General features: G+C 31.7%; 1 protein-coding gene across 1 annotated transcript; it reads left to right on the plus strand.

Annotated features, from left to right (window-relative positions):
* Window positions 1-838: 838 nt before the first annotated feature.
* On the plus strand, window positions 839-10,220 carry LOC136209115 (protein STRICTOSIDINE SYNTHASE-LIKE 6-like). The gene is made up of 4 exons (XM_066000495.1): window positions 839-1,259; window positions 6,544-6,851; window positions 8,123-8,252; window positions 9,523-10,220. The coding sequence occupies exons 1-4, from the start codon at window positions 852-854 to the stop codon at window positions 9,796-9,798; spliced, it is 1,122 nt and encodes a 373-aa protein (XP_065856567.1). The 5' UTR covers window positions 839-851; the 3' UTR covers window positions 9,799-10,220.
* Window positions 10,221-14,881: the final 4,661 nt, after the last annotated feature.

A 14,881-nucleotide genomic window follows, 5' to 3' on the forward strand; every position in this document is an offset into this window, starting at 1 on the left:
GCTTAAAAATCAAATCTGAAGCACAACCCATATAAACCCACCAAAAATTATATATAATTTTTAATTATAAAAAATAAATATTTAATATATAAATTTATTAATTAGTATTAATAGGCGGGCCGGACTGGGCTATTTTTATTAATCCCAAGCCCGCCAAAAAATAAGCGGACTTTAACGGACATGAGCTGGGCTGGGCCTAAGATCAATTTTCATTTTCCAAGTCTGGTCTAAGGGGCACGGGCCTAGACGGGTATCTAGGCACGTCGACAAATCTATTCGTAAACTTTTAAATCGTGAGACTGTTTTTACAAATCACTCAAATACACGGTTTATTTTTGTACTTTTTCCTTATATATAAATTCGGGTTAATTTAAAAAATGATGATTTTAATAAATATGATACTCTCTCTATTCCCTTATATAAGTCATTTTATGATATTTTACATAAATTAAGAAATATATTGGTTAACTAATTTTTTTTTATCTCTAATGTCACTATTAGGGAATAAGTATTGGAATATTAAAAAAACACATATACTAATGCAAAAAATTTAATATTTGGACAAAAAAACATAAACTAAAAGTTCTTGGAATCCTAAAATGACTTATATTTAGGAAAAAAACGAATTTGCTAGAATGACCTCCATAGGAATTGAGGGAATATTAAATAATTTTAATTCTTGAAAATTTTCATTATAAGATTATTATCAGTGAAATCTGGCAAAATCAACCTAAAATGGCTAACTATAGACCGATCTGTAAAAACGTAAAACTACAGGAGTTTATTTGAAATTAACGTCTTGACATTATAAATTATGATTACCACCCATTTTTCTCAATTAACAAAAGATAATGCCTTCAACTTCAAACAACACCTCTTGGCCTTTCTTCCCCATATTTATCTTAGCTTCTGTTTTAGTTTCAATAATCATATATCAACTCGACTCGTTCGACCCGGCTCACTATCCCAATCATGAGTTGACTCAGCCTTTACCGGTTCCGGCAACTAAGAATGGCCGTATGCTTCAAGGATCGGAGTTTGTGGGTCAGGGGAAGTTGCTTGGACCGGAGGATATTTTGTATGATAACGAGTTGGGAGTCATCTACACGGGTACCTCGGATGGGTGGATTAAGCGAGTTACGGTGAATGAGTCGGTTTCAGACTCGGTGGTCACCGACTGGGTTAATACTGGTGGTAGACCCCTTGGACTCGCTATGGATACTGATAATAATGGAGTCATTGTTGCTGATGCTCATAAGGTAATTATTTTATATTGTATACTTTAAATAATGTAAAAAAGATAGACATACTAGCTTTCCGCTACTCAAACTAAGGTTTCAAAGTTAATTAGAATCAATATCATTAATTTGATTTTCGAATTGAGTAAAAGTCATCAATTGAAACATAATAAAAAAATCATTCCGTTGAACAATTCACACTTTTTTTCTCAAACTCATTTTGAGACAACACAGAAATCATTATAATCCATATTAAGTAATCACTGTTTCTAATTTTAGAATAGAGTGGGAACTTGATAAATGTTTTTTTTTTTTAATTCAGAAATCCAATCGATGATTTTGATAATTTAAAGTCCTATTTGATTTTAAAGTTTTAGTTTGGGTCAAAAACAAATTTAATAAACCTAGATCTAACGATGAATGAGCAAATTCACTTGCTCATTGAAGTGCATGTGAAAACTCCTGTAAATATTGCTTAGTTTATAGTGCTAAAGGGTACGTAGAGAAAGTTGAAACTTATCATTAAGGTTGATTTGAGTGGTTAAATCACTTAAATTAGATTTTATATTCAAATCTTAACGTACTTATAAAGTTTTAATTGGCAAAAAATTCATTTAAAAAATGACTGATCGGCAAAAAAAAATAAATGTTTACCGAAAAACTCATTTTGAAAAAGCTCATTTTAAAAGTTTTTTCAATTAACTTATTGCTTTATCTCTTTTTTATGAACATTTTTACCTCTAATTAATACTTTTTAATCTCAAATAAATAGTTTACCATGTCTTTATTTGTCATTTTTACACAAATAGCTATTAGCTACCCTTTAAATTTTACCAAACAAGTTCACACGTTAATTAAATCAGCTAGTTATCAGCTACCAGCTAAGCCCTGATTGCCAAACAAAACACTTACATTTTTTTAACATTATAGCTACTAATGGTACTAATGGTCCGTTTGGTATGCCGTAATGCAATGTAATGTAATCAATATCGTAATGTAATCAAAGTTGTAATGTAATGGAATGGAATGGTCATTCTATTACCATGTTTGGTTGACAATTATAATGTAATGTAATAACCATTACAATACTTATATGTTCCTAATTAAATGCAATCATAAAATTTTATTGACATAATTAAAATCAACGAAAAACATAAAAAATGTGAAAAATCGAATCGAAATCAAATACAAAATTAGATTAACCGAAATCAATAAATTAGTATATAGTTTTTCGCTTTATCATTTTTTTTATATTTTTCTTGTTTCTTTTAATTTCCATTTTCAACATTTTTCACCGTTTTTCTATTTTTTCATTTTTCCGGTTTTTCATTTTTCGCATTTTTCAGTTTTTCGTTTTTTTTTTCATTTTTCTCGTTTTCAATTTTTATATTTTTCTACTTTTTGCGTTTTCTACAAGAATGAGAGGTAAGATTGAGAGATGAGATTTGAGAAATGAGAGGTTAGATGACAATGTAATGAGAATTCAAGACATTTTTTTATGTAATGAGGATTACAAGATTTCTTTAACAAAATTTAATTCAATGTTTTCTCATTCCATTACAATGAAATTGTAACATGCAACCAAACATGGTAATGAACCTTCAATGTAATGGCCATTCCATTACGAAGGTCATTACATCTTACCAAACGACACCTAAATGTTTAAACAACTTTAATTCTTTAAGAAATTTAGGCCGGTCTACTTACTGCTCGATGAGGATGATTAGGTCGGGTCAGAAAGTGGTCCGATTCCTCTTCATTGATTTCAAATCCAGCCAATTCGTCTTTAGTCGATAACTTTAATTCTTTAAGAAATTTAGTTAATGATTTTGATAATTTGAGGTTCTAACTAATTTTAAAGTTTTAATTTAAGAACCAAATGAATATTATGCCAACTCTATAATATTTTGCATTATTGTTTAACTGGTGTATCTGAATTTAATAATGATTGTTGAGCATAGGTAGTATCATTTTCGTGAATCCAAATTCTGTTCTCCAAAATAAATTAATATTCCAATTCTGGAAATTAATACTATGAAATATTATAGTATTATCCATGCATGTGAACTTCCTGGCAGCCATGATTTATTAGCTGTAATAATTAATAATAGGATAAATAAAATAAAATAAAAAAACTGATATGGTGATATTATTTTATAAATACTACACCCTCCATTCTTAAATAAGTTTCGTTTTACATAATTGTTTTTTTTTTTCATTTTTAAGTGTCATTTTCGTTTTTCAATAAAATTTAGTATAGTTTTTTGGTCTAAACATTTAAATTTTGTCTTGATTTATGTGTTTTTTAAGCTTTCAAAGTTTCTTCTCCAATCATTATAGGAGAGAAAATTTTTATTTAGTTTGTTTCTTAATTTGTGTGAAAATTCTAAAATGATACTTATTTGAGAATGTAGAGAGTAGCTTATTGTATTTCGTTGGAAGCGCTTTTGTACTATTTTTTTTAAGAATCAGTGTTTTTGTGGTTGGTACATTTGATCGTAACCGTTATAAACTGATGCGACATAAAGACATTTTTGTACAATTTTTTCTTCTCTCCCATCTTTTCTCTTTCTCTATCTTTGATATGGATTTATCACGTAACAGTAAAAAGAAGAGAGGGGAAGAAAATTGACAGTCTTGTCTCTTGATCCGGAATGACAATTTTGTTAGGCCACATAACGCGTGGAAGTGTCACACGGCGTGTGGCCGCACGCAGCTCTGGTCTTCACTCATCACTCGACATGTGGGCTGTTTATGTGGCGAGTTCCAACAGCTTTTCCAATTTTCCTCCGAGCCTCACACGACGTGTGGGCAGTGGTACACGCCGAGTGAGGGCTTTTTATTCCAATTCTCTTACTTGCTTTCATTTCGTGACCCGTGTTGGAGATGTCCGCATCAATCTTCTTCATTTTCTTCTTTCTTATTCTTTTTCTTCTTCATCATTCTCGAATTTCTAAAAATTCTTAAATTTCATAATCAATTCCGGATTTTATGGAAAATCCAGGATCATTTTGGATATCTAGTCATTTTGGAATTTCCAGAACGGTTGGAAATTCTAGATCAATTTTGGAACTTCTAGAGTTTCCGAAAGTTCCAGAATGAAGAGAAAAAATTTTGGACAACAATGTCCTTGTACCACATCAGTTTTTTTTAAGCACGTACCACATCAGCTTTTTAATGATGTGAGGTGAACTTCTTTAATTTTCTGACAGCTGAAACCACAGACATTAAGGGCCATTTGGTTGTTGTTACCAAAAAGCAGAGATTCACTGTTTTGTAAAAGATAAACATGATGTGTGTTTAAAATTAAATGATTATTGTCCATAAAATTATAATAATAATTAATAATAAGTGAAAAACATAAAAAAAAAAAAGTTATGGGCATTAATAAATGTGATGCATTCCCATGCATCCACTTCAACAAATAAATACCAATCACTTCATGTTGGTAATAATGTATGTATGTATGTATGTATGCATGCAAAAAGTCATATACAATGAATTAATTGCATGTATGTGAACATAGAAATTGAAGTCTAAACATTGTTTGCCGAAAATTGGAATAGTGTGATAAATTTATATGTTCATTCATATTATTCACACTTTAGTTTATAAATATGTTAGTAGTTTCATTTTGTAATTGCTGAGAAAAAATTGTATCATTATCTCATCATACTTTTTAATTAATTGTTTCTGCTAAATTATTGCAATACCTCCAACAAGGTGTCTAAGCAAACACCTAAAATTGTATCCTTTAAAGTGAAGAGACAAACAGGAGTTGAAAAGTAGGTAACCAATAATACCCCTAATTTAAAAAAAAAAAAAAAACAATACAATAGGCCGTCTCTGAACTTGGCCCAAAAATATCTCGTTAGCCCATGAACATGATTTATTAGCTATCTGAATTTGTTCAAAATAAATATATGCCTCATGAATTTGTTTACAATAATCTATTAAGCATTGACCCTCCAAACTTGCTTAAAGTTATATACATTTTAATCTATTTAAATCCTCTCTTTCTCTTCCACGCGAGCTTAGTGGGTTAATTATGTCACTTTACGCAAATTCATGAGGTTAAGGAGATACTCTGTAAATGTAGAAACCAATTAATTTCTTACACCAGGTTCAATTTGGCCTGTAATCGAGCTGAACCGAGTCAAGCTCAAGTTGCTCACGAGCTTGATCATGAGCATCTTGTTAATTCTGTTTATGAACTTCGCTCGTGAACAACTCATTAATTATGTTCATTTGAAATTTCTTTAACACAAAACTACATAGTTTTGAAACATACAAAAGTAAAGTTTACACAAAACTACGTTGTTTTAGATTTCCCCATTTATAGATATACCATTATTTAAAAAAATAATCAATCCAAAGTTGGCTCATTAATATTATGATCGAGTTTGTTCGTGAACCTATAATTTTACTTGCTTACTTTACCAGCTTTTAAGCCGAGTTTTGCCCCGCTCAAGTTCGGCTGGTTTATAAATGACTTAATACATATTTACTTCCTTAAATTTGGCAAGTTTTGCCTAATAGCACCCTGAACTTTTAAAATAACTTATCACACCTATAGTTGTCTTTAAAAACCTATCACACACTTATAGTTGACTTTAAAAATCTATCACACACCTATAGTTGGTTCATTCGAATCTCTTGCACACAAAATCATTGATCTGTCATCTTTGATAGATGAGGCGGCATACAGAATGAACTCACGCGCTTTTTTTCTTCTTCTATAGCACGTATGCCACCTCATCTGTCAAAGATTTTGTGTAGGAGGTCTGAATGAGTCTAACTATAGGTGTGTGATAGGTTTTTGTTGGGCTTATGGAGACTAATATATATAGGCCCAACTGAAGCGACGGGCCCAACTGCAGCGATCCAACTTATGGAGACTATTTTTTGGGCGATTAGGGTTTCAGACAGTTAGGGTTTCAGGAGTATATATGTAACCTCTTTCTCTGTAATCCGCATCTTATTCATTATAGTTAAATATCCTGGCTTGGTAGTGCCCCCAGACGTAGTCATTCTAATCGAGTGGCGAACTGGGTTAACAATTCTTGTGTGTTTGCTTATTTTTCGTTTATCGTAATTTCAATTATTCCTAACAGTTTTTAGTGCCAACTATATATGTGCGCGCTAGATTATTTTAAAAGTTCAAGGTGACAATAGGCTAAACATGTCAAGTTTAAGAGTGTAAATATATATTAAGCCTTTATAAATTGAGCTGAAAACGGTCGAGCCACTCATCAGTGCATCTGCTCATTTACATCCTATTTAAGTCCTGGTGCTCTTGATACAGGGATTGCTGAAGATAAGCAAAGATGGGTCAATAGAGGTGCTAACAGAAGAAGCAGAAGGTAAAAAGTTAATGTTTACAGATGGAGTGGAAGTAGCAAAAGATGGTAAAATATATTTCACAGATGCTTCTTATAAGTATGGTATTGAAGATTTCATGTGGGACATTTTGGAAGGAAGGCCTCATGGTAGATTATTGAGCTTTGATCCTATAACTAAAATCACTAAAGTTTTGGTTGATCAACTCTATTTTTCAAATGGGATTACAATTTCTCCTGATCAAGATTATCTTGTCTTCTGTGAAACACCCATGTAAGTTTCTATATTCATCCCTTCGTTAATCTCATTTTTATATCCGTAATGTACGAATTGATAAAAAGCTTAATATGTTATGTGCCACCTGAACTTGTTCGAAAACGCCAACTGACTACTGAACTTTAAGAATGTTATATTGACCCCTATACTTGTTTAAAGTGAATAGTAATCCCTTAAAATCCATGTGGCGTAATAAGAAGAGATTTTGGAAAGGTTGAAATGCGTTGCACTTTAAGCAAGTTAAAAGGTTAATAGACCACTTTAAGAAAGTTCAGGAGATTTTGCGTGGGGGTGCCAGCCTAGCTCGGATGTCCGTTGCTGTCCTCGGTAACCAACCTTGAATCAAAAAAAGAAAGTTCAGGAGATTAATAGGTACATTTCAGAGAATTGGTCATTTTAATCAAGTTTAAGGATAAATAGAATTTTTTCAAAGTATAAGGATAGTTTATTTTTTTGGACAAGTATAAAGGACTAAATATGTACTAAGTCATCATAAAAATTTATATCCGTAAACGTACAAAATGATAGAATTTTAGGATTAAAGTTTTATTTGGTCGACTCACGTGGTATCCAAAATGTTGGCATTTTGTTCATGTGGTACGACTAGTCCCTCTGGTATTCTAATATGTCATATTTGATCATTGTGATATGATTTGGTAACATTTGGCATATGAGGTATTCTAATTTGTGGTATTTGGTCCTAGGATAGATGAAAAGATATAACGAATCCGACAGAAGCCACATGAGCCAAATATCACAATTTAGGATATTACTAGAGTCAAATGTTACCAAATCATATCACATGGGTCAAATGCCACAAATTACGATACCACATCATGAGCCAAATATTATCAGATTATATCATAATGCCCAAATGCTAGCATTCTAGTATCACATCACATGAGCCAAATAGGATTTTAATCCTAAAATTTTACTTTTAATGTTTATAAGCAAAATCAATTTTATAGAGAGGAAATTTAAACAAACTGGTTTACTGTTATTTGATCCGTTATTTAATTGTCACGTTAGACATCTCATATATTAATTATGTCTAAAATATTTATTGTATTACTAATACAAACATCCTGAATACTAACAAATAAGTTTATCATATATAAGTTAATCACAAAAAAAATTATTTATAATATTTACTACATCATTTGCACCGTTACAAACGACTTGTCAAAATATACAAAATTTATTCAATTATCGATAAACTTAAAATGACGGATATGACAATCAAATTGTCCTCCAAATTGTGAATGCAGGAGAAGGTGTAGAAAATATTACATAGAAGGTGAAAAAAAGGGAAGGCTAGAAAACTTCATTGAGCTGCCGGCAGTACCAGATAACATCCATTATGATGGAAATGGCCACTTCGTAATTGCATCAGCCACTGTATGTATTTTTTATTATCATTAAAAATCAATTAATATTAATATGTTAGCGGATCCCGAAGAGGTTTGAGCCAATTTAGAAGTTTTGACTGATCAAACCTCTAATAATGATGTTTGGTGGAGAGATATTTGAAAGAGTTTATTGGGTCTAAAAAACTCATTTTGAAAAAACTCATTTTAGCTTTTTCAGAGGGTGTTTGTTTACCTACTTTTCACTTCATGTTTGTCTTTTCACTTTGCAAGGCAGCGTTTTAGGTGTTTGGTTAGACTACTCCTGTTTGCCTTTTACCGTTGAAAATCAGCTTTTTACAAAAGCAGAGAATCTCTGCTTTTTCGAAAAGCAGCCTTTTCCAAAGGCAGCAGTAAATAGGAACAACAACCAGCAAACAGAAACAGCAAACAACAAGTAGCCAAACAGACCATCAATTAGCTTATTACTCAATCTCTTTTGAAGGATATTTTTATCCCTATTTACTACTTTCTAATCTCAAATAAAGAGTTTAACATGGCCTGTTTGGCAATTAGCTGTTAGCTGATTAAACTAAGTTATTTGACTAGTAGATTGTGTGAACTTGTTTGGTAAAATTTAGCTAATTGCTAATAGTTATTTGTGTAAAATGACAAATAAGGACATGATAAAACATTTATTTGGGATTAAAGAGTATTAATTAGGGGTAAAAATGTCTATAAAAATGGAGCACTAAGGTAATTGAAAAAGCTCCTACGCGAAGGAAACAAAGCCGCGGACTGGAGTCTTCATGAGTGTGAGGTGCTTCCTGCAGTCATCCAAGATATTATTTTTTCTGACCAATGCAGAACTTGTCTCCCTAGGGTTAGTTTTGTTTTTTTTGTCGGGGTATAACCCCACCATCTCATAAAAAATAAAAAACTCCTAAAATGAGTTTTTTCAAAATGAGTTTTTTGAACCCAATAAGCTATTTCAAACCTCTTTCCACCAAACACCATTATTAGAGGTTTGACTAGTTAAAATCTCTAAAGTGGCTCAAATCTCTAATTTTACTCCAAAAAAGCTTTTTTACCAAACAGAGCCCATATCTTTATTTGTCATTTTACACAAGTAGCTATTAGCAATCAGTTGAATTTTACCAAGCAAGTTTACACAACTAACTGGCTAGTCAAATCAGTTAACCGAAAAGGTAATCAGTCACAGCTAACAACTATTTGCGACCTTAGGCTTTGTTATTGTTGTTGTATTAAAAATCAATTAATAGCATGATCAATTATTATTAAAATTATTAAAAAAAATGCAGGAAATTACAACATTTTGGAAATTAGCATTGAAGTATCCAATTGTGAGGAAAATAGCAGGAATGGCATTGAAATTGGCAGGACCTTCAATATTGGTAGGACAGAAGAATGGAGGTATTTTCATAGCAGATTTGGATGGAATTTTGATTTCTCAGTACACTGATCCTCAATTGCAACAAATTACAAGTGGTTTTACGATCGGAAAATACCTATATTGTGGTTCCTTCTATCTTCCATATATAATTCGTCTCGATCTTCACAAATTCTCCGCACATTAAAAGGGGATCAACTGGTTCTGGATCATTCAGAAGAAGATGATACGTTAATGTTCAATTGGTACTGGATCATTTTAGAAATTTTCACCAAGGGTATGTCTCGTGACGAACGCTAGAGCTTCAGATGTCCTTTTCGAAAATGTATTCTACTAGACATTTGGTTCCGTGTAATAAATGTTACGTTCTTTTGAAGTATGAGGGTGGGTTCGATGACAAGGAAACAATTCTTGTTGTATTTTTTTTATCCGGATGAGATTTATGTTGCAGTTGTTGGAATGCTCATAAATGAAGCGATATGCAAAAGCCTCTTCTCGTCTAAACTTTTTCTGAAAAAAAAAAAAGTGTGACGTATACAGTAAAACCTCTATATAGGAATACACTTGGAATCGAGCTATTTGTATAACAATTGGAAGGTTGTTACTAAATAGAGTTTGGTAATAGAGGTTATTATCAAGTTGAGATCGAGTTTTTTTATAACAAAATAGAAGTTATTCCTATATAGAGGTTTTACCGTACTTCTTTCTTGGTTTTGGATTACTGGTAAAAAGTCTCTACTATTTGCTTTGGATCAAATAAATACTATGAGTTCTATAACAAAAAAGTATGAGATTCTATTAGTTTCTTGTAAATTACAATATTTTATATACAAACCATAAATTATAAGAAAATGATTATATATATATGGGTAAATAATTTATTAGTTCCCTAGTTTTTATCTAACACACTGTTTAGTCCCCTATTTTGAAAAACACATTTTAATGTCCCTATCTTTTGCCAATATTAACCTTGTGGTCATTTTATCTATTTTTTTAGATTTTGAACCGAACATATCTTAGCTTTTAGGACAACCACGGTACAATACAAGTTGACCATGTTACTCTGTTATTTTATATACATCTGTTTGTGCTAAAATGTAACGATTATAAGTCTAAAAAAATTAGACAAAATGACTAAAGGGTTAATATTGGCAAAAGCTAGGAACCTTATAATATGTTTTTCAAAATAGGGGGACTAAACAGTGTGTTAGGTAAAAACTAGGGGACTAATAAATTATTTACCCTATATATATATATATATATATATATATTAATTTTACATATCCTTTATATTACTTTATTGCTGCCACTGCCAGTCCGTGCTTGCTGTCATGCTGGCAAAAGCAGAGGTTTCGACCGGTTTTAACTACTATTGGATTTGAACCAATGACCCTCGTCATATGAAAGCAATACTCTAACCGCTGAGTCAAGTAGGTCAAGCTGAGTCAAGTCAGAGAAAAGAAAATAGACCCCTATAAGAGAAAGCCGCGGATCTACTATAGATTTGATTTGGGGAATAATGAAAGCAGTTGACAACTAGACTAAAGTCGGCCCATCTTACGGGCGTTTAAAGCCCTTATTAATTAGGGGAACCAAGGTAGAACCTATGTGCGAAGATTCGGGCCTTAAGCTTGGCACGTTGATGGAAGAACTTCTTTCTTTTTCTACCCGGGGATCTCCTCTTCTACTGTTATTGATATAGAATAATGACATTCCCTTCCCCTTTATTTGAAGTATTTTTTATTTGTTAGTATTTTTTACATACAAATTTAATTGACTTAATGCATATTTACACCCTTAAACTTGGCAAGTTTTACCTATTGGCACCCTGAACTTTTTAAATAACCTATCACACATATATAGTTGGCATTAAAAACCCATTGTACACCTATAGTTGGTTTTAAAAACCTATCACACACCTAAAGTTGGCTAAGTCAGGACTTTTGCACACAAAATCGTTGATTTGTCATCTTTGACAGACGAGGTCGTTGTGCATGCTATAGAAAAAAGAAAAGCGTGTTAGTTCTTTATGTATGTCAAAGATGACATATCAACAATTTTGTGTGCAGGAGGTTCGAATGAGCCAACTTTAGGTGTGATAGGTTTTTAATATCAACTATAGGTGTGTGCTAGGTTTTTAAAGCCAACTATAAATATGTGATAGGTTATTTAAAAAGTTCAGGGTGCCAATAGACAAAACTTGACAAATTTAAGGGTGTAAATATGCATTAAGCTAATTTAATTTATATAGTTATAATTTAATATTTAAATGTGAAATACATATTATTATAACTTAATAAAAGTTAAAAAATTAAAACTCATCCAAATAGTACGTAAAATTAATCAAACATACTCCTACTTAAACAAAATAAATTAAAAATTATAATTTTTATAATATAAATATATTAAAATATAAAAACAAAATATAACCTTGATGCAAAAATACAGCAAAGATTTGCATCTCCTGCAAATAGCAAGGGTACTTAAAAAAATAGAGTACTTTTGGAATGACCTTTAATTGTGATTGGTGAGAATTGAGAGCTGATGGAATTTGGATTTGCGACAGCGGCTCCAGAGATAGGCCCCTGTTTAGGAGGCCTACAATCCTTTTTATTTTATATATAAAATTTAAAATAAATTTTAATTATAATATAGTAATTATTGAGATTTCAATTTATAAATAAGTATTATATTATATTTAAATTTAATAATAATCTATAAAGAAACAAAAATATATTCCACTAAATGAAATAAAAAATCAACAACAATAACACAGATCCTTTTTAGTCATTGTCTTTTAACAACAATAGCACAATAAAAAGCTTCAAAAATTTATTTCACAACTTTTCTCGTAATAATAATATATTACAAATTTAGCCATATGATTATTGGGGGAAAACAAATTTAGTATCTGTTAGCGATATTTTGCGAATATGCTAATTTTTAACCTTGTCACGTGTGGTTAGGGTGCGGGCGTGCCAGATAAATTATTTCTCAATTATTAAGGACGGTTAAGTTTATGGAATTGCGCGCCAAAACTTGAATTCTAAATGAAGCGATTGGCGAGAGACGCAAGGATTGAAAAAGTCTCACTTGGGTCTCTAGCGTCGTTATAGAAACTTTGCTAGATAATTATTTTTATTTAAGCAATTGCGAATAAATTGAAAACGGGTAAAATAAAGAAATTAAAGGTGCGAAATTGACACGAGATTTTGGAAAAATTGGTATTTTATTGATATGAATAAGTGTTTGAATACATATGTTCAAAGTAAAATGAAAAAAAAAAATGATTACAATTGAATTAATTCTATACTAAACATATAGATTAGTCAATTGAATTGGAACACAAATCAATACATAATTGAAATGCAATAACAAATAAAATTGAAATTCAACGACAAACTCGGAGCCACAATAGCTATTTCGGCTGGACGTTGAATTTTGGTGTCGGCGTGAAGTCCTCAGAGCACCGCGGTCGGTTGGCACGAGCGGAATTGATCTAGGAAATTTCTGACTTGTGGTAGGCAAGAATGGGGCAGATTTGACCTTTAATTTCGGGGGAACTGTATGAGTGCTTACGAACACGAAATCGAGTGAATTAAAAGGCTAAATCGAACTTGAAGATGTCAAGAACATATGTTTAGAAGGGATCGAAGGCTGAAATGGAATTTAAACAGACGAAAATAGACCTAGAAAATTACTGGACGAATTATAGTAAGAGCTGAAAACAGAATGTCTAAAACAATTTCGGGTGCAAAGATCGGCTTATAAATAGAGTTTCTAGATACGAAATTGAGTGAATCAAAAAGCCAAATCTAATTTCAGGAAGTCAGGAAAAAGTTTGTAGAAGGGATTGAAGGCTAAAAAGAACTCTAACTAGAAGAAATTGGGCTTTGAAAATAACTAGACGAATCTGAAAAAATTAATTTAGAAAGCTAATGAATTGCAAACTTGAGGCTTAGGAATGCTAAATTGAATTGAAAAAACTTGAAAAGAGGCTATTAGAACTTGAATTAAGGCTAAAGCAAGCTAAAAGAAGGAATTAAAACTAAGAACTTGAAGAACAAAAACAAAGAACTTAAGAACTAAGAACTTAAAAAGAGAGCATTTGAAAGGACCTTTAGAAAGGGGTTTTGTTGTGTTGAGTGAATGAATAATTATGAAGAATGGAGGGTCTATTTATAGCATTTTAAGAGGGCATTTTGAGTAATTAATCATCAACTAACCCTTATTTTTTTCTCTAATTTTGACCACTAACTTACCACCTCACTAACTTCCTCAACCTCCACAAACCACCACTAACTTCCTCCTAACTTCCATGCCATATCACCCAACTACCTTGTGGTTAGAGAGACTTTAAGGCTAGGCATAGGTGTGGGGATGGGCTAGGCTTTATGGGTTAGCTCGTGGTTCCGTTCGGATGTGTTTGGAGAAGTCGGATGCACCGAAATGGGTTCCGGACGAGGACTGGCCTCCAGCTCGCCGAGCTGACTGCCAGTTCGCCGAGCTGGAGGTTAGTTTATATATATGTATATTATTTTTATTTTTCATATTTTTCATCCTTTTTATTTCTTTTATTTAGAAAAATGGAAACTATACCCTAAAATTAAATATAAACTTTCTATATACATGAAAATAAAATTTATTTACTTTGGGTCAACAGTATCTAAGTACAAAAAAGGTACAATTTTACGTCTAAAATTCACCAGATGATATTATTTCAATGTCAATAACGGAGGATGAGTTTTTTTTCGATAACCAAAAAGCCTTATTGGGTGGTCAGGATACTAGAAGTTGAAAAATAGTCAGAACATAAAATTGCACATGAAACAAAAACTAACATTTTATTAATGAGGCTTGAAATTGGATTATTTTGTATATAAATGTTATATCATTTTTCACTCAATAACCATAAGGATAAATTTGTACATAATCTAACAGTAATATAACAATTAATTGTTTCATTCACTACAAATTGCCAAAAAGTTTGATCTTCAATAGATCAAAGGCAGACGTGAAATTTTTAAAAAATTATCAAACAAAATATCTTGTACGTACACGTACTTTTTGATCTAGTGGAGAATACGATATATATTTTTTTTCGAACCTTTTAAAAAAAATTCACGTGTGCACACATGTATTTTTTCAATGAGAGGATGAGACGCGAAGGAATGGCTGGACATCCCAACTATGTTGGCACCCCCAACAAACTTCCTACAACCTGTATATTATTAAAAGAAATGAAAAAAATACAAAGAATGAGGAGCAAG

Source organism: Euphorbia lathyris, chromosome 10 (assembly GCF_963576675.1).
Source record: "Euphorbia lathyris chromosome 10, ddEupLath1.1, whole genome shotgun sequence".
NCBI classification, from domain to species: domain Eukaryota; kingdom Viridiplantae; phylum Streptophyta; class Magnoliopsida; order Malpighiales; family Euphorbiaceae; genus Euphorbia; species Euphorbia lathyris.

What these genes read in the sequence shown, in the direction of transcription:
- LOC136209115 (XM_066000495.1), top strand. Translation starts at nt 852, where the DNA reads ATGCCTTCAACTTCAAACAACACCTCTTGGCCTTTCTTCCCCATATTT. An exon ending in TTGTTGCTGATGCTCATAAG is followed by an intron (nt 1,260 to 6,543) that starts GTAATTATTTTA and finishes CTCTTGATACAG; the next exon opens with GGATTGCTGAAGATAAGCAA. An exon ending in GTCTTCTGTGAAACACCCAT is followed by an intron (nt 6,852 to 8,122) that starts GTAAGTTTCTAT and finishes TTGTGAATGCAG; the next exon opens with GAGAAGGTGTAGAAAATATT.